At 52.2% G+C, this 23438-nt stretch overlaps 8 protein-coding genes across 8 annotated transcripts; 2 read left to right on the top strand and 6 right to left on the bottom strand.

The window, feature by feature from the left end:
* Positions 1 to 888: 888 nt before the first annotated feature.
* On the bottom strand, positions 889 to 3138 carry pacC (putative C2H2 transcription factor PacC; the record flags this gene model as incomplete). Its single annotated transcript, XM_056653766.1, has 4 exons — positions 889 to 1441; positions 1483 to 2314; positions 2543 to 2837; positions 2896 to 3138. The coding sequence occupies 4 exons, from the start codon at positions 3136 to 3138 to the stop codon at positions 889 to 891; spliced, it is 1923 nt and encodes a 640-aa protein (XP_056514833.1).
* Positions 3139 to 4563: 1425 nt separating this feature from the next.
* NUU61_003183 (oxidoreductase, 2OG-Fe(II) oxygenase family) lies at positions 4564 to 5556 on the bottom strand (the record flags this gene model as incomplete). The annotated part of the gene is made up of 2 exons (XM_056653765.1): positions 4564 to 5128; positions 5219 to 5556. The coding sequence occupies 2 exons, from the start codon at positions 5554 to 5556 to the stop codon at positions 4564 to 4566; spliced, it is 903 nt and encodes a 300-aa protein (XP_056514832.1).
* Positions 5557 to 6423: 867 nt separating this feature from the next.
* On the bottom strand, positions 6424 to 7147 carry NUU61_003182 (uncharacterized protein; the record flags this gene model as incomplete). The annotated part of the gene is made up of 3 exons (XM_056653764.1): positions 6424 to 6695; positions 6817 to 6846; positions 6895 to 7147. 3 exons carry the CDS (start codon positions 7145 to 7147, stop codon positions 6424 to 6426), a joined length of 555 nt encoding a protein of 184 aa, XP_056514831.1.
* An 874-nt stretch (positions 7148 to 8021) lies between these two features.
* NUU61_003181 (putative C6 transcription factor (Mut3)) lies at positions 8022 to 11309 on the bottom strand (the record flags this gene model as incomplete). Its single annotated transcript, XM_056653763.1, has 5 exons — positions 8022 to 9065; positions 9123 to 9507; positions 9564 to 10175; positions 10241 to 10982; positions 11051 to 11309. Coding segments are annotated over 5 exons (3042 nt in total), but the record flags the coding sequence as incomplete, so codon positions are not given.
* Positions 11310 to 12683: 1374 nt separating this feature from the next.
* On the top strand, positions 12684 to 14458 carry NUU61_003180 (sugar porter family MFS transporter; the record flags this gene model as incomplete). The annotated part of the gene is made up of 4 exons (XM_056653762.1): positions 12684 to 12858; positions 12918 to 13120; positions 13197 to 13277; positions 13331 to 14458. 4 exons carry the CDS (start codon positions 12684 to 12686, stop codon positions 14456 to 14458), a joined length of 1587 nt encoding a protein of 528 aa, XP_056514829.1.
* A 312-nt stretch (positions 14459 to 14770) lies between these two features.
* Positions 14771 to 16771, bottom strand: NUU61_003179 (sigma-70 region 2 family protein; the record flags this gene model as incomplete). Its single annotated transcript, XM_056653761.1, has 1 exon — positions 14771 to 16771. One exon carries the CDS (start codon positions 16769 to 16771, stop codon positions 14771 to 14773), a length of 2001 nt encoding a protein of 666 aa, XP_056514828.1.
* Positions 16772 to 18509: 1738 nt separating this feature from the next.
* On the top strand, positions 18510 to 19511 carry NUU61_003178 (F-box protein; the record flags this gene model as incomplete). The annotated part of the gene is made up of 2 exons (XM_056653760.1): positions 18510 to 18876; positions 18940 to 19511. 2 exons carry the CDS (start codon positions 18510 to 18512, stop codon positions 19509 to 19511), a joined length of 939 nt encoding a protein of 312 aa, XP_056514827.1.
* Positions 19512 to 19632: 121 nt separating this feature from the next.
* NUU61_003177 (uncharacterized protein) lies at positions 19633 to 21052 on the bottom strand (the record flags this gene model as incomplete). The annotated part of the gene is made up of 3 exons (XM_056653759.1): positions 19633 to 19987; positions 20050 to 20561; positions 20648 to 21052. 3 exons carry the CDS (start codon positions 21050 to 21052, stop codon positions 19633 to 19635), a joined length of 1272 nt encoding a protein of 423 aa, XP_056514826.1.
* Between the last annotated feature and the right edge of the window lie 2386 nt (positions 21053 to 23438).

The raw sequence follows: 23438 nt of genomic DNA, 5'->3' as shown, positions 1-23438 counted from the left end.
AAGAACAGAGGAAAAGAAGAACACACAAGGATAAGCACCGGGGTGAGCATATAAAAGAGAAGAAAAGAGGATTCAACCGCAAAAGAATAGAAGGAAAAAAGAAGGCCGTAAACAGTGGAGTGGTCACGAGAGTGTATTGTATCGGGGGTCACTCTGTTCATACGCAGGGAGGGGGCGGAAATACCAATACCAACATTACGTGCTCAACGTGGGATCCAAGATACTTCCGAGTGCAGCGAGGCAGAGAGTGACGGTCGCATCCAGCTCTGATGTTAGAAATAATTATTCCAAACATGACTCGATACAAATAACAACTTCAATCAATCGTCTGGTTCTTCAGCTAATACTAACAAGCTATGTTTATTGAATAGCTATCCTCGACTTCCCTCGACTCATACTCTTCGAAATCAAAATCGCCGGGCCCTGGCATGATAAGGATCGTTTGCGTCACTGCCCCGGATGCAGTTTAGCCCCGCTGGAATGTTGCCTTGCCCCATTGGGGTTTGACATGTCGATCGGAGTCGAGTCTCAGATCCCTATGTAACCTTGCGCGATCGTCTCCGGGGTACGAGAAGAGGATCCACAGACGCAAACATGTCCACGAGTAAACAAGTGTCAAATTGTGCACCGAAGCCCTAATCATACAAATGGGAACTAAAGAGAAGAGAGGGGACAATCCGGGCCTTGAAGATCCGGAGGCCTGGCGAGAAAAGCAAACGAGAGCAGAAAGAAACAAAAAGACTGGATCCATCGCCGGGAAAAGTCGAAGACGACAAAAAATAAAAACAACCTGGGGAGGGAAAAAAAAAACAAGAGGAAAATTGGTAGGCAGCAGAGAAAATAATTCGTGACGGCGTTAAGATAGAGAACCAAGACCGGCATGCAGGCCTAGGCATCGTCGCCCGGCATCTTGGAGTCGCCATCCTCGTCCACGCCGCGCAGCGTCGGATAAAGAACCATCTCGCCCGCGGGCTTGGTAGACTCCTCCTGGGGTCGTTCGGGAGAGGCTCGCGTACTGGCAGTTTCAATACCAACCATGGCATCACCCGGTGCCGGAGTGGACTGCTCACGGTAGCTGGGAGACTCCACCTCACGGTCGTTCTGCATAAGGTTCGAGACCAACCGACGCAAATGGTCGATCAAACGCGCCTTCTCCAACCAACCGACAGGGACATCGCGCTCAGCAACTTCGGTGGCGGCTTGGGCCGTGCGCTGTGCAGCCTCCTGCTCGGGGTCGGGCGAAGTGCCCAAGGAAAGGGCGGGGTCAATCAGACTCTCCGAAATGGGGACACGCTCCTTGCCGGTAGGAGTGCGGTCGCGGTCTTCCTTGCCATCATGCGACGTGTCCATGCTGTCTTCATTAAGCTCCCGCTCGGCCGGCCGCGCACGCTGCAAGGTGCCTCCAGTGTAGCGGCGTCGGTCATCGTGCTCGAATGCTCCGCTCAGGGTGGAGGGGGTGCAGCACTAGACGCGGTCGGGTACCCTGCAGTCATGCTGTCCGAGACAGTAGTCGAAGGCAGGCGGGGATACATGCCGGCACCGCTCTCATGCGGCGGCGAGACACGGTGGGTGTGAGGCAAGGAGATAGGAGAGCGATTGGAAGTGTATGACTGCGCGCTCGAGGGCGGCGTCAGGGCGGGCGTGCCAGTGGAGGGAGAGTGGGCTGAGGTGGCAGACATCATGGGAGCCGAGGTGGCCGCCGAGACATGGCTAGGCGGCAGCTGGCTCGGAGGAGAGTTGGTGGTACGGTAGCTCATACCACCCTGCACGTAGTGCGCACCCGGCTGAGCGACACCAGCGGCAGCCACGTTATCCTCGCTCTCGTAAATGGTGTTCTGCATCTGCTCCAGGAACTGATCAATGTTGATGAGATCACTCTTGGTCCGGACATTGGACATGGGCGGGAGATGATAGGCCGGGGCGTGCGAGCCACCGGGGCTGTATCCACCACCGCCAACAGGGACCGATGCGACCATGGGCTGGTAGTCCGAGACTGGGCCATTCAGAATCGGAAGCTGCAGCGACTGCAAACCCTGCAGGCGCTGGCCGACCGCGACATACGAGTTAGGGTCGAACTGGCGGCGCTTCAGATCGCCAAAGAACTCGTTCAGAGCGTCGTAACCACGCTTGCGATCGTAGGAATGATTGCCATCTTGACCCTGGCTCAAGGCGTAGTACACGTTACCATAAGAATGAGAGTTAGCGGGCTGTGGCGCCGGGTGCGGCTGGTAGTACTGCGGAGCCCCATGCGTGTATGCCGGGCTTGAGACAGCGTTGATCGGGCCTTCGAAATAGTGGGTAGCGGCGGCGTAGCCTGGAGTGTCATAGCATTCAGTCAGCGGTTGAACGGGTGGGTAGATCCAAGTTTGCGAACGCAAAGCTCCAGATTCTAGATAAGGGAGATAGATCCTCCTGGATCCACCAAGGCTTTGAAAATTAAAATTCCGGCCAGAAGGTGACACCCGCGCCATAGACATAGAAAATCTGGCTGCTGGGCGGCAAAAGCTTGAAGGAAAAAAAAAATCCTGGAAAATCGACCAACCTTTGGGGTTCGGGGGGAACATCATATCAGGGTGATGCTTCAAGCCCGGTCCGGGTTCAGGGGACCGGATCTCCGAGTCGTCGGCATGGGTCTTGACGTGTTTCTTCAGATCTTGGGGACGCTTGAAGGCCTTGCCACAGAAATCACACTTGTGTGGCTTCAAGGGCACATGGACTCGGATGTGCGAGGTGATGTGGTCACGCTTGACGGTGGTGGTGTTGCAAGTGCCCCAATGGCAGGTCAAGTTCAAGTTGTTGGTGCTCTTGCGGCCGACGTGGCGCTCACAGACATGTTCCTAGATTTGGTATTAGCACTCCCACGACCCTCCCATAATTCTGTCGAGATCAGCTTACGTAGAGTGCCTCGGCCGAGGGACTCCTTTCCGTGCATCCCACCCACTGGCAGGGCAACTGCTCGCCGGTGCCATTCATTGGGGGGCTGTTAACGGCAGCGCTGGCAGCGGCAGCCGTTGCAGTCACTGATGCCGGTGTGGATGCCTGCGGGACAATCTGAGCCTGCTCTGCGCCAGCAACGGGGGCCGGCAGCGAGGTGGCATGCGCCGTCGCGGTAGAAGGGGGAATGTTGTTCTCCGTCATGTTGCCAAGAAATGGATTCTTGTGCTGGCGGAAATGGCCAGGCTCAGATGACAATAAGAGATGGGATGAAATGACAAAACCGAGAAAATCAAGCCACGAGCTGGCCAGTGACGATGAAAGAAATAGTAGTGATCAAGCGTCTCACAAAATGACAGCGCTCTTGTCAGACGAGCATGAAGGGGAAAGTGAAATAAGAAAAGGGGCAGAAGACAAGAGGGCCAGAGAAAGAAAAGTGAGGGAAGAAATGGGGGAAAGTCTTGGGAAAGGCCTCTCCGCAACAACACGCAACGAAACAGTGGGGGAAGTTCAGAGGAAAAGAGCCGAGCCTTGCCCAGAAAAGGCCGCTTTGCTGAGCCGGGCGGAGGCGTGACAAGAAAGGGACAAGACGAGACAAGACGACAAGACCGGGCCAAGAGTCGGTGCGGACCCCAAGCCCCGACTGGCGTTGCGCCATGGCCTGTGACTGGCTGACCATGGACCAGGGCCCCCCGGGTAGAAACGAGGGGCTGTGCGCCTGCATTCCATCTCACCCGGTACCAATACCGCATACCCCCCTCTCCGGGATTGGGGGGTTTTAAGGTCGCATTTTGTTGAGGTTTGGTGCTGAGAAACAAATCAGCAGGGAATACTTAGGAAGCTACGATGGACTTGACTGAGCAAAAAGATGGTGTGTGAAGCCGGATAATCTATTTCTCCGGGGACCATCGGTGGCCCGAGTCCCGGTACTGGACATGTGGTAACTTTGGTAATTTACCACCTGAATACGGTGGCCTAAGCCAACACAAATGAATCGCCCCGGGGCCCAATCCCCCGGGTAGAATTGACTCGGGCGAAGACACCCTTGAGAGAGAAAGAGGGAAGCACATTTTCAAACCATGGATCACGATGGAGTTGTGGTAATAGGCAACTCAATGCCAAGGACTCGTACCCTTGGGGCTATGCCTCTTGGCAGCCAAGTGTTTCCTCGCGCCATTTCCCGCTCCGAGAACCAAGACAGGAGGGAGAGTCTTGGGTCTTGGTATCTCTCGGCATCACCATGGCCTGAGCGGATGAATCCGGAAGAATACGGCTGCCTGTTTTCTCCTCGTGGCATGCCTCACTGGATTCCTCGGCCAACCCCCATTTTACCGAGCCAGAGTCGAGGGGGGCCGAGGGGGAAGGGGGGTTCACGAATGATGCTGTGCCCATGATTCCATCGGACAGTCTACGTGAGTTCGTGTCGGACACGGTGGCGCGAATCGGTCTTACAACAATGGGAAAAAAAAATCCCATGGCACTTGCGCTGGAACTCTGCGCAATCAAGAATTCCAAGACGCGCCCGGATCCAGCTCGTCTCCCGCTTGGCTTCTTGGTCCTCTTGGTTGTCTTTCCAAATTCAATCGATGTTGATTTTATGTTCTAGGATAAGGATGTCTCTCGTTCGCATTACCCCTGACGCTGCTTTCTCTTCGGCGGCTGGTACCAGCTCCAAATATTCAAGCCCACCTTCGTCCCCGACGACACCGGGAACGCCGCATGCCAGGTCTCCGGGTACCCCGTCCCATCCGGGCGCAGATTCTCCCAAAAGATCGCATTCCCCTTGATAGGCTTGAACGTGATTCCCGGCGGCGGATGCTGGCCGTCCTCCTCGCACTCCAGGAACCGGCACCACTGCTTCCCCGGCGGCATGCGCAGGCGCGGGAAATTCGTCCCGCCACCCGTGCAGTCTGCATCCAGGTAGACCATGAATGTGCTGAGACGGTCACCGCCGTGGGCCAGTGACCCAGTCCAGTCGAAGTGGTGCCGGTAATGGCCCGAGGCGTTGTAGCGTTGCGCCCACATGCGCTCGATATAAAGGTGTGGGCGCCAGCCCTGGAAGGCGCGAGCGCGCTCTTCGAGGCAACGTACGGTGTCGTCGCGATCGAGGAGAGCGCGGTCCGAAAGGCGTTTGGAGGGATCGACTCGTTCGTTGATGCCGTCGTAGACGATGGAAGGGGTATATTTATTCACACTGTGACAAACAACGCAAATAGATTAGCTACTCTCCTGCCATCCCCCCCCCCCCCCCTTCACTACTCTTTTTCATAGAATGGCTTCTTACCTCACATCAACAAGATGGCCTGCCTCCTCATGGTTCAGGAAATTCTCAATATACATCACCAACGGCTCACGCGACAAGAGATGCACGTGGTACCCATCGCCCTCTCCGGGACAATTCGACGGCACACCATCCTCCGGGCTGATAAAGCTATCGTCGGCGAGGTTCAATGCCGGGGCGGCGGTCTTATCGAACTCGTCAAAGGTATCGCCGTCATCGGAAGAAACCGATATCGGCCCGGGGAAAATCTGGCTGAGAAGCGGGTTGAGGACGAAGAGGTATACCGGGATCAAGTAGAAGAACCACGATATCACGGTCGACAGTTTCGGAACCGAAGTCATTGGGGGTTACCAATCACAATAGCCCGAATCAAAAAGATATGCAGAAATAGATAAATAAATAAATAATATACAAGGTCGGTCGAGGAGAGGTTAGGACTTTATGCGACCGAGCCGGACGTGCACGGAAGACTCGGGTTGGCTTGGAAGTAAATATCGGGTCTATTATGCAAATAAAAAATGAGTGGAAGCGATTGCTTTGTGCCCAGGGAGAGCCATGTCGTTTCGATATGAAGTTGAAAAGGTCGAGACTGAGATGAGGTCGATGTGGGTCAGCTCTAGCGCGATGCCGCGATTTGGCGCAGCCAAGCCCTAATGACGCAGATCCATACTGTAACATCCAGTTCAGAGGTATCCAAGTGTTCTCTACGGGCTATTTCTGTTAGGCACATATTTTGAATCTAGTGTAAATTGGTTCAGGACATTCAGGCCGGCTGGAATACTTGGCTGAAGTAATCCACACAAGAATCGCCCGACTTACTACTTATGTGACGTCTCAGATTCTTCTTTAAGCTGGCCCGGCTGGGCACTCACCTTTATCAGACAAGGCAGGGATCTAGACGAGAATTATACCTCCTTTGGTTGACCCCACACTGGCTCCTAATACAAAATAATATACTATAAGTAAAACGAAGATTGTGAAGCTATTCTTATTCTTGATGTGATCTAGTAGATTTTAATGTTAGGTTTCAAAACCCGGTGGTAACTCTAATTATCAGACATACTCTCTACTTCAACCGGCCATTCTTGAATAAAAGGAGTAGATTAGGTTCGGGTTAGAATGGGTCGCGCTGAAGCCTAACCATAGGTTTCCGGATAGTAATAGACGACAGCGCGCGGATTACTTCTGGTAAAACTGCGTCGCTTTCGCTATGCAAAGCACAGGTATGATGCATCTTCCAGTTGGGAGATATGCCGGTCCCGACACAAGTCGGCATAGATATCACGACTCTCCCCAATCATCCTCAGCATCACCCATTGTTCATTGCCCTTGATGAGCCGGGCCCACAGCTTGACAGCAGCAAAGGCCAAGTAGGCACAGTCAGAAGGCGATACGGGACCAGGAAACAAATCCTCGTCACTGGAATTGCGTCCCTCTTCGACGTTATCGGTGATCCCACCGATCAAGCGAGATTCGTGGTCTGCAACACGGCAATGTCAGCATGCATTATCCTCGACTTTTGCATCATTGTCCAACGAAAGAAACGGGAAACGGTGTAATAACTGTATATCCAAGTAAAACTATGCTTCGGATAAACATACCATCAAGCGGTCGCCGAGTTTGACAGTCCCCTATACAATACAGTCATTTGCTAATAAAAACGGCAAACTCGAACCTACACAGCGAATACTGGATACTCCAAACAAAAGCATGGCTGCGAGCCACAAATTCAACCCCCAGCTTGACGGGAATGCTCAGCGCGTGTGTCACATGTAGTATGGCAGGAAGCAGATGAGGTCCGGCCGGGAGACGCGGTACTTGGAGAAGTCTGTGTGCGATCTGGACCGGATCCCGGGACTGCAAGATGCGATATGATCCAATATCAAATGCAAGCCGAACATATGCCAGACCAAGCAGCTGCTTCATGGCCATCCCCGGCAGCAAGTTGCAAGGCGCTACATGTCGAATCCCGGTCCCATATCTATCGCAGACAATAGATCCGCGCCTGCGCCCACTAAAAGCTCGATGATACCAGGCAGTCCGGCCTGTACGGTGAGACATAGTGCTTTGTTTGTCGCTTCAAGCGAAATAGGCGCGTGCCTGGTTTTCCTTAGCAGTTAGCGGATTACAGGTGTTTAATTCCTTGTCGTGGCCCATTCGAGGACAGTGTTTCCGTCGGCGCAGATATGGCTGTGTGCTCGTTGGTAAAGGTGGGAATCGAGGATGCTAGCATATCTCCGTGCTGTGCGTAGAAATGAGCCGACGTCTCGTGTGGCCAGAATGTCTACTATCAAGAGGACGATCTCGATTGGAAGGTCGAGTAGTGGACTTGGCCACGCCTGTCTGATGGGCATCTTGAATTTGAGGCATACTCTGAATAACGCCTTGTGTTATTTCACAAGTTTTACCTTTTCGGGCACTATAAAAGACAGACGTAGACAAGGGGCTGCAGAAAATGAGAAGCGGCAGAGGCCTTGCCAGGCATTCGTTGTGTCCATATGTTTGGACTGTTTTTTTACTTGTTGTCCTATGGGGAAACAGTGAACCTTGAAATGTGGTTCTACTTGGGATGAGCAATCCTAATTCCAGTATATACTAGGCAATGAATATCTGGAAAAGCAAGCTCGGAAATCGATATATCCAGATAATGACAAACATAAACAAGCCCAAAGCACGCCCTAATTCCAACTTGCACCGCCCAACCAGGTATGTAAACCAGCCTATGCACCGAACTTTTTTCTCCCTCGTGAATTTGCATATCCTCGTAAAACGAAAAGAAAAGAAAGAAATCGCCAAGACATCAATCTCAAACGCCAGCATTCATCCATTGCGTCCAATCATCATTCGACTCCGCATTGCCAGGGCGGGGGACAGCATTGTTTCCAAAAAGATCGTCAAACGAGATTCCAAGATCCATACTCGGTTCCATGGTATTTTCATCCATGCCCATGCTGAAACCCTGTAGTCCATTAGGAGCCGGCGGGTTTTGCTGGGGTGTCAGACCCGTGGAGACGTTTGTGGGCTGGAAGTTGTAGCCCTGCCACACAAAGTTCTGGTTCGGGATTGACACCAGGTCCGGACTACCAAGGGCTTCGTTGGGGGTCTGTGCCTGTGAAATCGGGGATTGAAGACGGGAGCCCATGGGTTGCGTCACGGGTTGGAGACGGCTCGGCACCGACGATTTGATCGGAGTGTTAACGGGGAGGTTCGGAAATTTTGTGAAAGCATCGAAGGTGGGAGTGGAAATGCCAGCACCCGATGGGTCGTTGGGCGTGGTGGGTGCCATTCCCGTTGGCTGCGGTGCCGAATCGAAGGGATATTGGGTTGATTGCATTCCCGTGTGGTCGTGTCGGAAGTGGTCATCTTCCAGGGTGGACATGGGTTGTGTGGGATATGCGAATGGGTCATCGGAGGGAAACATGATGGGCATGAGGTCTGGGAGACTGGCGGGGTTGTTGAACTGCTGAGCCCAAGCCAGGCTCGATGGTTCTTGGTTGGAAAAAGGAGGATTCAGAGAGCCCGCTGAAGAGATTTGTTCTGGTGTAGACATGGTTTCCGTGAGCAGCTCCGGAGTCGACGCCATCCAAGCTGACTGGCTACCACTGTCTGTGGACCGAGTTTGCGTATTATCACTGCTTGCTTGCCGACGGGTTGGAGTGCCGGGCATGGTGGACTGGGGCATCATTTGCGTCGGGAATGCACTGGATCGGTGAGGTAGGGTTTGCGTAGACGGCGTAGGCTTGGTTTCGATCTCGACAGATTGGTTGGACGGGGCCGGTCGCTTGAGGTTGACGGGGGCCTTGGAACTCTGACGGTTCTTCAACATCTCAGGCAAAGTCTTGAACAGGCACTATATACTTTGTAAGCTAATTTCTTCGCGGGGGCATTTTATGGGAGAAACACTTACGGTCAGACTCTGGGAGCACCGGTCCGCGGCCATGCTTTTCTTGGCCAACCCGGCCAGGGTGTTTTTGCCTTCCATGGCATCCTTGAGGACCCCGTCCTTGGCAGTCGGCGAGTCGGGGTTCTCGATCACGAAGAAGATCAGAGAGAGAATGGCGAAATAGGTCGTGTACATTGTGAACCAGAACGAGCCATTCAGCAGACCTCGTTTTTGCATTCCGGTGGTGATGTGGACAATGTTCCGGGATACACTGACACACGCCGCCGCGCAAGCATAGGACCGCTTGTCCACACCCCGCGCCTGGGATCCCCCAGAAACGTAATGTAAGAATGGGCGATACATGACCATTTGCACATGGGCGTAGCTGATACGTAGCAGTTGTCGGATACTGGAAGGGATCAGTAAAATCCAGGGATCTAACTAGAGAATAAGGTAAAGACTCACCGTTCCAACTGTGGCGAGACTTCCGTGCCTGGACGCAAAGCCGCAGGCAGTTCTTCCATCCAACCTTGAAGATCACGCTCGATTTCACGGATCTTGGAATGGCTCACCATGTATCGCTGATCTGATTTGGAACGATACCGAGCATTCTTGACAGGGTAGATGTATTTCACCACCTTGAGAATGATATTTGAAAGACGCGTGTGGGCATTAGAGCCCGCCATCAAGGGGGTGTGATTTGACGGCATCTGTGTAATACCTGACGCAGTAATGAAGTCCCCGTCCACTTCCAACGGATACTCTTGATCGATGTCGTCGTCGCTCAGCATCTGAGGAAGACCCAGAAGTGTGCTGACGTAGACGTCCATTTTACGGACAACCCAAAAGATGCGCTTGCGCAGCTCTCGCTCAATGGGGTTAAAGTCAGTGGCCACTGTGCGATGCAGGCCCAATCGTAGTGCGGAGCGAAGGGCGATGCCGACATATGAATAGCATGTGCTCAGCTTGGCCGAAGACTGGAGGAAAAGCACCATGAAACAAATCCCCTGCAGCGATGTCAGATCGCGGCAATCTGTGACCTCCAGTAGTTGCCGGCCGGCCTTGAAGAATTGAAACCTATCTCGAGATATGATCAGCTGACAATTCATGACAAGGGGAATGAGAGAGTCCAAACACCATACCCTTGGCCAATCGCGCCCTCATAGCCGGCTTGGTCGAGGGTCCCGGCTCCGTCATCTGAGAACAGACACCCAACAGCCATGACGATATAGAGGAGCGGCAAAAACGAGTTTTCCTCATTGGTGAATTGGTCAGGCGAGGTATCGTAGATGCGATCGAGATTGGCGAAGAAAGAGGGTTCATGCACAAAGCGCATCAAAGAACAGGCATCGTCAAGCGCATTGTGGCATAGGCGACGAGCGACCGCCCGCGGCGGCAGGTCGTGTGTGAATTGGATGGATGCGTCCTGGGGGGACTCCGAGACGGATTTCGGGCTTTCCAGCATGTGCGTCATCGAGTGTGGTCGCGTTATGGGCCCGGCGATCTCCGCCGCGCCCAGCTGTTTGCGCAGCCGGCGGACAAAGATGATTCCCGAGGTGTGTCCGTGATAGTCCCAATGTCCCTGATCGTCGCGATCCAAGCAGCCTGAATTGTCGACCATAGTTTCGAGCAGCGACTCGTCCCCGCCGTCCGGTGCGGCCTCGGCCTGTGTCCCCGACGGTTTGCTACCCCCTGTCGCTTGCCTCTTCTGAGCAGCGAGTTTCTGCTCGGCTGCATGCACATCTAGTTGCGGGTCATCGAGATTGATGTCAGGGAGAACGGTCCGGAGGAGGGCCTCGGCCTTGTGCAGACGAGTCTCGAGGGCCTCGACATACTGCGGGGCAGGATTCCGACGGCGGTTGGAAGGTTGATCATAAGTACACTCTGTGGAATGTCGGGGTTAGCCACGTGTGACTGCAGAAAAAGAAAAGAAGATCGAGCGATCATCGCACCATAACTATAGACTGTACAATGGGTACATGGCTGCTTGCCGTCGCACTTGATCTTCTTTCGGCGACACTCGTCGCAAGCGCGCCCGACTCTCCGCCTTTTCTGCAAGGGCAACGACTGAGGGGTTAATTTGGGGTCCACGGGGGAGTTGTGAATAGACGTGTCGTGGGAATGCGGATCGACATCGTCGTGCAGGTACTGGTCATTCAAGGCTGCGGAATCATCCTCGTCGCCCGAATGAGGGCTCGTCGTCGCCATGACTCTGGATAGAAGGAAAGTCGAACGGTGCACGGATTCATGTAAGGAGATGGAGCTTGGCAATGTAAACTGCTATCGCCCTTGCTAGGGAAATTCCTGAAACGTATCAAGTCGCAAAAGCACAGGGAAATGCGAGCGAGATAATGCGAAGAATAAGAAGATGAATAATGCGGCGGGGATCCACTGGATGATGAAATAAGTCGAGGGCGGTGTGGACCTTCTTTTTCTCTTTTTCTCTTTGGCTTGGAAGAAGAAATGGAAGAAATGGAAGAAAAGAAGAAAAGAAGAAAAGAAAAGAAAGACTAGCAAACCCCATGGAATCTACCTTGGAGGTCCCATTTGGAGAGCAACCCCGGTTTCTGTGAGTCAGCGCCCCCCTCGGACCTTTTGGCGTGAGACGTGTCTGTGCACTTTTTTCTCTTTTTCTTTTCTGATTTGAGGCATTTTCACTCGGGAGCAAAGACCGAACCCATCCTCGTTCTCGCATACTCTCGGCCCCTCGGCCTGCCAGACGGGAACGCCGGGGGCTCGGTGCTCGGGGGTTACAGCCCGGTATGTATAGTATCCATGGATAGGATGGTTGAGAACTTACAATATATCTGAAAAAAAAAACCGCGGGATATATTGGTTTTTGAGTAATTAGCTCAGGTTTCTTGAGTCAATCTTTTCTTTGCGTAGGCCTATTTCTCTGGAATAAAAGTAAAATTATTATTATTATTATTATACAAAGTAAATAAAATATCAAATATAATCTAGTCGAAGCAGAGGAGAGAAATAGTAAGTAGTACTTACCATAACTTATGCGATACATTAAGTAAATAATAAGCCTCTGAAATATATCACTCTTACTCTCGACTATACCTCCTAAAGCCGAAGTCAAGCGAGGTCAGCGACTCGTATAGTCTAGTCTAGTATATTCGATAGTCGCATGATCTCATAGTGGCATTTAGACTGCAGGGGGCATTTCAGCGTGCATGCCCGGGAAACGGAGAACAGGAGAGGGCAAGAGAAGGGGAACGACAGAACTAGCATTCAGGGCGATCATAGAACGAAACAAAAGCTCAGCCCTGCGACGCGTTGAAGAATGAACAGCTCCCCCCACTTCTCGGCATTTGTGAAACTGCAATTGACGCAATTTACACTCGAGGATCAAGTATCAAGCATCAAAAGTGTAAGGGGCAGAGACTTGATTACATTGTTCGCGATCGCATCTCTCCCCCTTGAGCACGTCCCACTTCCCCACGCATTCCGGCGCGCTCTGGGACTTTTCTGTTCTTTTTTTGCCTATAATTATCAATTATCCGACTCCCCCTCAATCCTTTCCATGGCTACTCTCCAACGGATTGCTGGAAATCCAGTCTTTCAAGCAATGTAGCCATGGCTTTCGTCCTTGTCTCGCTCTGCTGTGCCTTTGCCGCCCTGGGTTCATTCCTGTTCGGCTACGACTCCGGCGTCATCTCGTCGAGTATCAGCCAGGATGCGTTCCTGCAGCGGTTCGGTTCGCCTGGCTTATCTGATGCCGCGACCGGGGGCATCGTTTCATCGTACAACGGTAAGATCATGGTCCGGCAAAAATCGATCTTCCTCTTATATCTAATCTCAATTGATTAGGAGGCGCAATTATCGGCTCGGTGTTTGCCCCCTATGTCTCCGACCGTCATGGGCGCAAGATGGTGGTCCTCATCGGAGGACTGCTCGCCAGTTTCGGGGCCGCGCTTCAGGGAGGTGCCGTCACGATCGCGATGCTGATCGCTGGCCGATTCATCGCGGGCTTGGCAATTGGTCTTATGTCTGCCACTATCCCCGTCTATTGTGTACGTTTCTACCCCGGCTTTCTCGGTCTTATCTTATCCTCAGCCATTCGATCCGATGATGCTAACCCCTTTTCAGAGCGAGGTCGCACCATCTCGCATCCGCGGCTCCTTAGCAAGCATGCAACAATTCATGATCGGCTTGGGAATCGTGGTGGCAGTAAGTAACCCTCTCCCGAAGGTTGCTGGGGCCTCACTGACTCATTGGGATAGCAATGGGTCGGATACGGGTGCTCCCTCCACAAAGGAGACTTTACCTGGCGCTTCCCACTTTCCTTCCAAGCCGCCCCAGCATTCATTCTCACCTGCGGCGTGTGGTTCCTCCCGGAGTCCCCGCGGTGGCTCATCGCACAGGGCAAAGAAGTGGCCGGCCGCTCAGTCCTGACGCGACTGCACCTCAACCGAGACGCAACCAACACGCAACTGATCGAGCACGAACTCGACCAGATCCACGACAGCCTCGTCCACGAGCAACGGACCGCCGTCCGTTCATGGCGCCAGCTCTTCCTCACCGGGCGTTGGCGCCGCCGCATCCTCCTGGCATGCGGCCTGCAAGCCTTCACACAGTGCTCCGGCACGAATGTGATCCAGACCTACGGGCCGCGCCTCTACAAATCCCTGGGATTCAACACCACAACCTCACTAATGATCCCCGGGATCTGGGGCGCGCTCGCGCAGTTCTGGAACATGGTCTTCATGCTCTTCATCGACCGAGTCGGGCGCCGCAAGCTTCTACTACCATCGCTGCTGGGCATGGGCGCAGCCATGTGCGTGGAAGCAACGTTGGCGCACTACATCGATTTCGACACCCGCGGCGCCAACGCAGACGCGCTACGCGCCGCCATCGCCATGTTCTTCGTCTTCTCGTTCTTCTACACCGCGCTCGGCCTGATCTCCTGGATCTACCAGTCCGAAATCTTCCCCACGGCCATCCGTGCCCGCGGCTCGTCCGTCGCCACTGCCACGAACTGGAGTCTCAACCTGGTGTTTGCGCAGTGCTCGCCCATCGCGCTCACAAACCTCGGCTCCAAGTACTTTTACTGCTTTGTCGGCTTTAACTGGGCTGCTGCTGTCCTGGTTTGGTGCTTCTATCCTGAGACGGTCGGCCGCTCGCTCGAGGAGGTCGAGGATGTCTTTGCAGATAGGATCCCGCAGGAGAAGCTGGACTTGGATCCTGCTGCTACCCCGAGTCCGGGGCCGGTGATGCCGCCCCGCTCGCTACTTCGTCATAAGGGCTTGCATCCGCTGTCGATGCATCCCACGACAAGTAGTAGTGGGAGTAGTAGTAACGGGACGCCTTCTAAGGGGTCTGATGTCGATGAGGACGAACTTGTAAAATAAATATAGATAGGCTTCTTGCACTGTGTCGTATCCTTACGATATGCCAATGACGACCACGAAATTTAGAGAAAGCGATAATCTCATGCTGTAGGCCCCGTGACTAGGAACAGTGCTGAATGATTATAGTAGCAGTCAAAGATGCATTCAGATATTTCATTCATCAATCATGGAGGGTATAGTGTCAGAGAGCGGGTATATACAGACAGGTCGAAACAATATGACGCTGGCTTGTGAACACATAGTGTGATAGTACATGGTAATATACAGCAAAGAAAAAGAAAACCAATGCCCCGGAATAGAACAGAAAAAAAATCACTCGATCAAAGAAGGCATGACATAGCTCGTCAATGGTGCCTCGAGGATTTCTTGACGGAGCTCAGCCTCCCAAATCTCCCAGAGAAAAACCGACGAGTCCTGGAGGTGCAAGGTCAAACACGAGAACAAGAAGTCGTTCACGCGATGCCAGGACTCCGCCCGCAGCCGCTTGGCAATTTTCAGCATGCGGCCGGCAAACCACGGGCGCGCGGCGGGGGACGTTGCCGTGGGGGAGTACTGCGAGTAATCTGGGATATTTTCTGGTAGTGTCGTGGCAATTGGATTACTCGCATCGGCGGGCCAGTCGTTTGGATCGCCATCGTTGCATGCGAGCAGGATTTGGAGGACCGCTTCGACAGAGCCGCTCATGCTGACCTCGCTGTCGACAATGGCTTGGTTCAGTGTCTTCAGGAATGCTGCGGCGCGGTCCGGGGTGTATCGGTAGTCCCAGAGGGCGGCGTTCAGCATACCCAAGGCGGTGAGGCGGGCAACCATTTGCTTGCGGTCGCCGGAGGCTGTGAATCGTGCTCCTGGGGGTGCGGCTAGGATCTGGAAGAGAAGTGATGTTTCTTGAACGGCCGTGCGACGCTCTGGGGGCGAGAATTCGGTACTGTCTTTGTGGTAGAGGGCCAGCTGCTCACAGCGTCGCAGGAAGTCGAGGAACTCCTCGCACTGTAGCCGAAGCTCGTCAATTGGTGACGAGACCGCGTAACTGGGTATCAGAGAAGATGCCTTGGGCTCTGGACATGGAGGGAAGTCGGAGAGAACGGAGGAAGTAGAATCTGGTGGAGAAGGCATCGACTGGACATTGTGCAAAGACTGGGATAGAGGTGGTTCACGTTCAAAGAAGAAGCTGGGCCCGTGAGTCTCATACCCCGACAAGATATAGTCTTGCCAATTGATCAGCATCCCGAGGCGCGTGTTTGCAAAGGTCGCCGGGCCGCCGCGGGCTCGGATCATCTGGCGCGCGGCTCGCATATGGACCCAGCTAATCTCCTTGTGTCCTGGCCGCGGATCGAAATCCTCGAGGGCCGCTGCACTTAGACACGAGATAATGGCGACATCGGAGATATCTCGGGGGTTGTTGGTGAGGTGCTCGCGTAACATGGTGAGCGCTCGGTCTCGGTGGAGGAGAGTGTTTCGGGTTTCGGTCTCACTGCGGACCCAGGCCCAGGTGTTGGCTGCATGGACGAGAATAGTGTTCTGGAACGCGACTGGGCCTTTCATCGCCTCTGGGACAAAAACTGCGGTGTACCAATTATGCGCCTTCGTTGACCGGAAATGCGAGCCGTAGGAGCAAGCCGGCATATCATTGACATAGAAATCGAAGAGTTTCTGTCCTTCTAAATCCAAATCAAGAGGGAGAGAGTTGAATGGGTCGGTGCGCGCTGCACTCATCATGGACCGGGGTGACTGTATGAACTCGAGGGGTGTCGTGGGCCCCGACGACCACGACGCGAGGCTGCTGAAATCGGTGGTACGACTTTGGACACTTTGTGGGGATACATCGACCACACCCTGCGATGGAAAAAGAAACCCAGGGGATTGAATAGGAGATGTGCGGAGAGGTAGAGACGGCGCATTCACAAAATGTTCTCTCGGCAAAGGATGTGAGGCTGAACTCTCGGGAAACAAAACGCCATCGGTTTCTTCAACATCGAGTGGTGGGCCTTCTTTGGATCGGGCTGCTGCGCGGCGCTGCCTTGTCGACCTGCGGAAATTCTGTTCGTTGCCGTCATCTTTTCTCTCGAGTTTGCGGGTGGACGCCCGAGTCCTTTTGGGACGCCCGAGTTTGGTTTGTGGGTGCTGGCTGGTATCATCTTCACTTTCGCTGCTGCGCGAGTCGCCTTTCTTCTGTCGCATATATTCTTGCATAACATGACGTTTGACCTGGGTCAGGTTACTCCGGCTGTTGTTCGAAGCGTCGATGAATTGCCACCGCATGTTGGATGGCTCGGGGGGATTGCTGGAGGCCGGCTTGTCCGGGGCCGTGGGCATGTTCCCGAGGCTGTCGCGGGCACCGGTCAATGTGGGTGGGTAAGGTATGAAAGGCGCGATAATAATTTTCGGCAGCCGCGTGTGTTGCGTGTGAAGCAATGGGGGGTTCGCAATGGAGGGGCGCAGATGAATTTAGCCAAACCTCGAGTAGATCGATCGAGGGACTCCAACGTGCGCCCATAAACGCAGAAGGATTCGATTTAAAATCGAGTGACGGAAGCTGAATAATGACGCCAAGGGACCTCATCAATGAGCGGACGACGGAATATACAAGGTCGCGCGAGTGAAAACAAGCAGAGCCCTCGAGGATCCACTCGCACATTTAGCCCACAAGAGAGAGCGGGCCCCGGGCGACTCAATGCTGCAGAACCAACCCTCGAGCCAAGGTGCTGCAGACAGACACGTGTGTTTCAAGAACCAGGGGCAAAGCGATCGATTGGTTCAGGTTGGTAAGATCCAGGGCCTGACGAAATAGAGTCAAATCCAGCCTGCTCGCACTCGATCACCCATCTTGGGGTTAGTTGAGATTGGAGGAACCCAAGGGACTCTCCACCTGTGGGGAATGGCCCCCTGGCAGGACGAATCAAGTGGGGTAGGGCGTATGGACATGATTGACCCACGAGTCATGCGACTATCAATCTTGGGTTGATGTTAAGAAGACCGGAATCACGCCGGCGCTAGTTGAAGTGCGCCCAAAATCTCAGGCACAAATATCACCACCCCTTTTTGCCCTAACTATCCATGGACGATGTCCTCCTGGGTGATCGTTGCACCTGCGTGAACTGAGACTTGCTGGTCATTATGCTGGACTACTCAGGTCAAATCATTCTCGAAGCCCGTGGAGAAAAATTTTTTTTCTGGAAATGAGAATTATCGTAAACAACCACTCGGATGTATTCGGTAACTAAACCAAGATTTATGCTTGGGAGCACAGTAATGTCTCAGCGGCATATCACAAGGACATTCAGCGAGGTGAAGGGAAGCGCGTAGGAAATTGTGAGCATTCTTCATTGCGCTGCGTCTATTTTTGGGTGTCGTTTATCATACCCAATAAAGCTGCGGCTCATCACCATCTTGACGCTGAGTGGTGTTTCAGGCCCTAAGACAAACATCTCTGGTCCTTGCTCCACTGGTCTCCAATTTCGCCAGATCATTCGTTCCCACGACATACTTACCTTGGTATAGCCTTGGATGATCACTTTCCGGGGTCTGAAACTGAAACACAGCCCTGCAACCTACCCCAAACAGAGAGCTGGGTAATTCAGAGAGTGGCTCAAGGAGAGATGGAGGGAATAAGGGGCACCTGTTATCTTCCACTCCATTCTATTATTTTGATTCATTTCGAGTGCTAGCCCAGCGGCACATCATATAGTTTTTGAATTTATTTTTTGCCTTGCCTTCCATTGAGTGACCTACTGCTGGCCAGGTTTTCTATGTTGTTTATATCATGATTGAACCATTCAAAGATGATTTGTATTCTCTATCCTATTTGCAATCTCCAGAGAGTAGGTCTTTTATTATTCAAATTGAGGGCTATTGAATTGATGCCGAGGTTCGTGCATCGAGTGGAGGTGTTTACGCAGTGCTGTCCTATACATACCGGGCTGCAATTTTTCAGGTATCTTGGGAGATGTACATGTAAATAGTATGTATGGATCCTAAATACGATTAGTAGTGAACGCCCCAACTCCCCGCTCACTTCTACAACAACGCCTGGTCGTTCTGCCTTTCTGAAACGATGCAACCATCGGAACAGCCAGATGGAATCAATTCTCATTCTCCTTCTTTGCCTTCTTTCCCAGTCGAACTACTCATCGAAATATTCGGTTTTCTACCCTCGTTTCCCACTGTGTTTGCCCTCGCCGCGACCTGCCACCAGCTGCGACGGATTTGGCTGGAAAATGCGGTTGTGATCTATCCCCACCTGGCAGCCCGAAGCATCCCTTGTGAGACTCATGCTCGCCAGTTTTTGGCTGACCAAGACTTCTCTGTGGGTCGGTCTTCTCAGCTGTCGGCTTTGGGTGTGCGTCGCATGATACGTAATGCGCATATAATCGAAAAGGCCATCCAACAGTTCGAGAAAGAGGTTGTCTGCAAGGTGAAAAGTAAGCCGACAAACGACCACCAAAACAAACGCCCCCAAAAATGGTGGTAACTTCTTTTTATAGCAGGAGGTTTGCCAGCTGCTCCCTTTTACGGGAAAGGTCAGGGCCATCCGCCTTTTTTGACTCGATCGGAGCGTCGCCGGTTTATTCGCACCTATTATCAGCTCTGGGGCATGCTGAAGCTCGATCATGCTGAGTCGCAGAGGAGACTGGAGTCCATGACAGTGAAGCAACTCTACCACCTATGTGAAATGTGCCGGCTGCCACAGAGCATCGGACATGAAGAAGTGCTTCCTGCTGAGGCAGAAGGAAAGAACCTCGAAAATACTCACCTTGTGGAGCGCGGCCGACCCCCAGACCGGGATGTTTTGCTTGAGAGAGCTTGGCATTGTCTCGAGCAGACATATGTGCGAGTCCATGACGAGGACGCGGATGAGCCTTGGCTTGAGGCCAAGTATGAAGGCTACCTTTGGTGGATTGTGATATGGGACCATTGGCAGCCCTCACTCAAAGCACTTGCACTGTGTCATCGAGGGATGGGTCCTCCTACAAGGCTGGATATTGAAAAAGAACTTTGGGACGAGAGCTCCGACGAAGAAGTATACATGGATGGAGAAGGGATTGGAAAGATATGAGCTTCCTCATAATAGTAGATTGCAGCCAACGGTACTAAATACAATAGGAATAGTCAATAGAGAAATGATCACTGATGTATGACTTTGCATAGAGGCTTCTGGATTTTTCCATTTGGGAATTCTACTTTGCCGACTTGTGATATTTGACAATCTCTTCCTCAGCTTCCGAGACAAACGCCGGCAAGTCGTCGGTCTTGGTTCTCCTGAGCCGACGGAATTCAAAGAGAGGGACGAGCGTGTCTGAGCCCAAGATATTTTCCATGGAATCGCCCACCCCGCCAATTGCCGAGTCCATCTTCTTGTCAAGTTTGGTGAGAGCATCTGGAGCGGGGCCGTTCTGCATACTCTTAATCCACTTCTCGACTTTGACTTCCTCGTAATCGCCACCCGCTGGGAAAACGGCAAATCGCTGCTTGTCCATATTGCCATTGGGGCTCGGATCCTCGACAGTTCCAGAACAAAAGTCGGTGTCCAGCCTGGAGCGGTGTTAGCATCTTGCTTTTGCAGGATACTTCAAAGGTATCAAGGTGATACTTACTCTACGTCATCGCCGTTATTCTTGTAGCAGGCCAAGGTCTTTACAATGGGATAAAGATCGCCAGGGATGGAACTCTTAACGCTGTGATAGATGGAGGTAAAGTCGGTGCGAGGCATGATAACGGTGAGTTCCTTCAGACTTTCGTCTTCCTCGATAGGTTCATTGGGGTTAGCCGACGACGCCTTTGCGAACGACATGATCAGCGAGAAGAAGCCTAGCACATCATCCTCAACTGATCCCGAGTCCAGTCCATTGGGCTTGGACTGGAAGAAGTCCTTGGTAACGTGAATCATAGGCTTCTGTCTCCTATTTGGCAGAAGAGCTGAATGCGTCTTTGCGACGTATTTGCCCAAGAGGTCGTACAGGCCAGCAAGAGGCAGTGGAGCCGTGACTTGGGGAGCCCAGGTGTAGCTGTGACCTCCTTTTTTCTCCTTTGGCCCGGAAATCTTCCATGTGCAGGGGTTGTTGTCGATGGTCACTTCCTTCCCGTCCTCGTGAGGGTCCCAGTCGTTCTGAAGTATATCTCCGGGTCAGCAAGTCATTCGAGGAGAACAACAAAAACAACAACAAAAAAAGACTTTCCAAGCATGTCACTCACGATATCTTTTGCAACAGCTTCGGCCGCCTCCTTGGCGCTGCCTGAATTCAACTTGATCGATTTACCGTCCAGGACATATTCAGCATCGAGAGTGCCCTCGGACAAAATGTCGGCAGTGAGAGCCCAATTCTTCCCCTTTCGGCCATTGATCGTCTTGCTCTTAGCCGCAAGAACGTTCTTTTCGGAACAGTCTTCTGATTTTAGTGTGATTGTGGCGGTCTCAAACTCAACGCCGATTCCAGGCGGGTTATTGCCCGTGGGGGCATCGTTGGTTTCGGCGATATCGTCCTCGTCACTACAGAGCGAAAGCCTGGACCCTCTCTCGAGGTGTTTCGAGATGGGAGAGGCCACACTCTGCAAATGCAGCTGAAGCAGAAAAGGGAGTAAGAAAGAGACCAGATGCATCTTGAATAAAGGAAGCTTTCCTGGTAAATTCTCGAACGAGATTGATCTAAACACTACCCATGGGCTTTCCCCGGGGGGGGTGGTATTTTATATGAGACAATCGAGAATCTCAATGGGGGCTATATTTTCTCAGCTAACTATAGACTTACAGGTAGATACATAACCTCTCTGGGTCTTGTCTTCCGTGTTGGTATGTACTACATGCCTTCGGTCCCACCCTCAAACTGCTCGAGAGCGACTAGAGGACCAGGGATGTTTCGCTTCAGCTGAACAGTGTGGGGGCTCTTGCTGTATACTTGCTCTGTGGAGGCATTGAAGCGCCCTTTTGAAAGGTTGATGGCTGACCGTTGTTCGGTCCAAACTCTGCTAGGAAATACGCTGGCAGTAGCCGGCCCCTGAACAGATTCAGCCCGCGTAAATTGCTATGCTAACGTATGTTTGTCGATTGTATTCAACTTTTAGTATTGCTACATTCAGTTCCTCCAAACCTGATTCGTACTCGACTTCTTGGTGCCTGGGTAGTTGTAAACGCGGTAAGAAGCCCCAAAATCGAACATCTACAGCGCATAAATTCGATGAACTCCGTCGTCATGAATAACAACCAAATTCACCCTTGAAATGTACGTAGGTCTTGTAGATAACCCTTCTAGGTGACACCTTTCTTCTATCAAGGATATAGATCAATCATTAAATCATGGATTGTGTAGAGAAAGAATGGCAGCAGACCATTTGGTACACGAGAAAGCAGGCGGCTTCGCCACTACTTCCCACTTTGCACCAAAGTCTAGGCAAAGGCGTATTTTACTCACTATAAAAAGATCTCAAATTATTCTGATTGAAATGATGTCTGTATCTGTATGTGCGCATCGTAAGATATAGGCATGTACCAGCGGTTATGCATATGAACCCCCAATAATAATTCCTATGGTGTGGGTCAATCGAGCATCTCATCCTCTACTTACCCGTTAGCTCCCTCGATTTCCAATTCCCAATTCTGTTTCATGAATTGTCTTCGTAAATGGATAACTTGCTACTACTCTCCAGGCCATAGGACTGCGCCTAAAGAGACTCCAGTGAGGCTCTTGTTGGTATTTTGAACGAGTTCTCCAGAACAAAGTCCTGAGAATAACCCTGGCAGAAGAAATATACACAACCCAGTGGGTCTTCTCCAACGTAGCATTTTTGGTATACAAGAATCGTAAATAGGTTTCCAGTGATAGCTGAGATCGACAGACACGCTATCTTGACGTGGGGGTATCATTGTCCACCGGGCCCACTCCTAGGGTCTGATCTAGCAGGGATCTAAGGTTGAATGGGGGAATTGGGGATGGCCAATGTCCCCTTCTTCAGGATAAATTTAGCAATAAATTTACGAGCAATCATTACCAGCTATATCGGTCTCACCTACTAGATACGAAATCTGGCTGGACAACCTTGTATTCACCCGGCCAACAGGGTGAATTCTTCAGATGTCTAGACACAGAATAGCAAGCGATGGCGCGGAAGAGAGCACTAGATTTAGAGGTCAACCTATGGATTGTTTTGCCACGACCGGAACTCAAAGTAACTCCAGAGCCTCAGGGGCTGCTGATACGAGCAATAAGTAGGACACGCGGGATCGATGGACTTGAATGCCTAGAGTAAGCAATCGCGGTTAGCTACAAATCATGGGTTGTTCAGACTTGGCCAACGTGGGGTCCGAGTCGATCCCAATACTGTATGTTCAAGGATCAATAACAATCCATGATCCACGAACCATCCCGATGCCCTCATCTTCTACTGTTATTTGATGCTCCCACGGCTGGAACATGGTCAATTTGGATAGCCATCGTATGATCATGATAGGCTGCAATGCAGGAACGTCCATTTATATTATCCTGAATGGCCTGTGAGGAAGAATCAAAGCATGGCAACAGCAGCCTTTAAGGAAGCTGTCAGGAGCAGAAAACAGGTTAAGGGGTCCGACTCAGGTCTTCGTAATATATGGAGCATAATCTAAATATGCAGTATGCGCTGTTAAGCCAGATTTAAACCATACCTATTGAGGCAGGTACGGAGTTCGTTTAGTCTGTGACATGTAAAGACCAGGGGGGATGGATGGGGGTTCGTAGGTGCGTGGACGAGGCGATGCAAAGTCCGATAAACGCGGGCGGTGAATAGCCTCACCGCCTTCGCGCCCATCCAAACCTCCGCGACTCCGATGTCCGCGGACCTTAGGATTCCAGAGACCTGGGCATGGAAGTGGATTCAAATTCAGAGTGTCGCATGTTTCATTGTTTTTGAATATCCTTTTTCTCTCCCTCCTCAATTATCCCCACAACCATTCACGGGGACCGGAAACCCTTACATCTCCGAGCGGTGGAGGCATCGCGCAAATCTCCGTCAG

This window comes from Penicillium alfredii (genome assembly GCF_028826965.1).
Source record: "Penicillium alfredii strain IBT 34128 chromosome Unknown utg000004l_segment0_segment0, whole genome shotgun sequence".
Classification (NCBI taxonomy): Eukaryota; Fungi; Ascomycota; class Eurotiomycetes; order Eurotiales; family Aspergillaceae; genus Penicillium; species Penicillium alfredii.
This window is presented reverse-complemented; position numbering and strand designations above follow the sequence as displayed.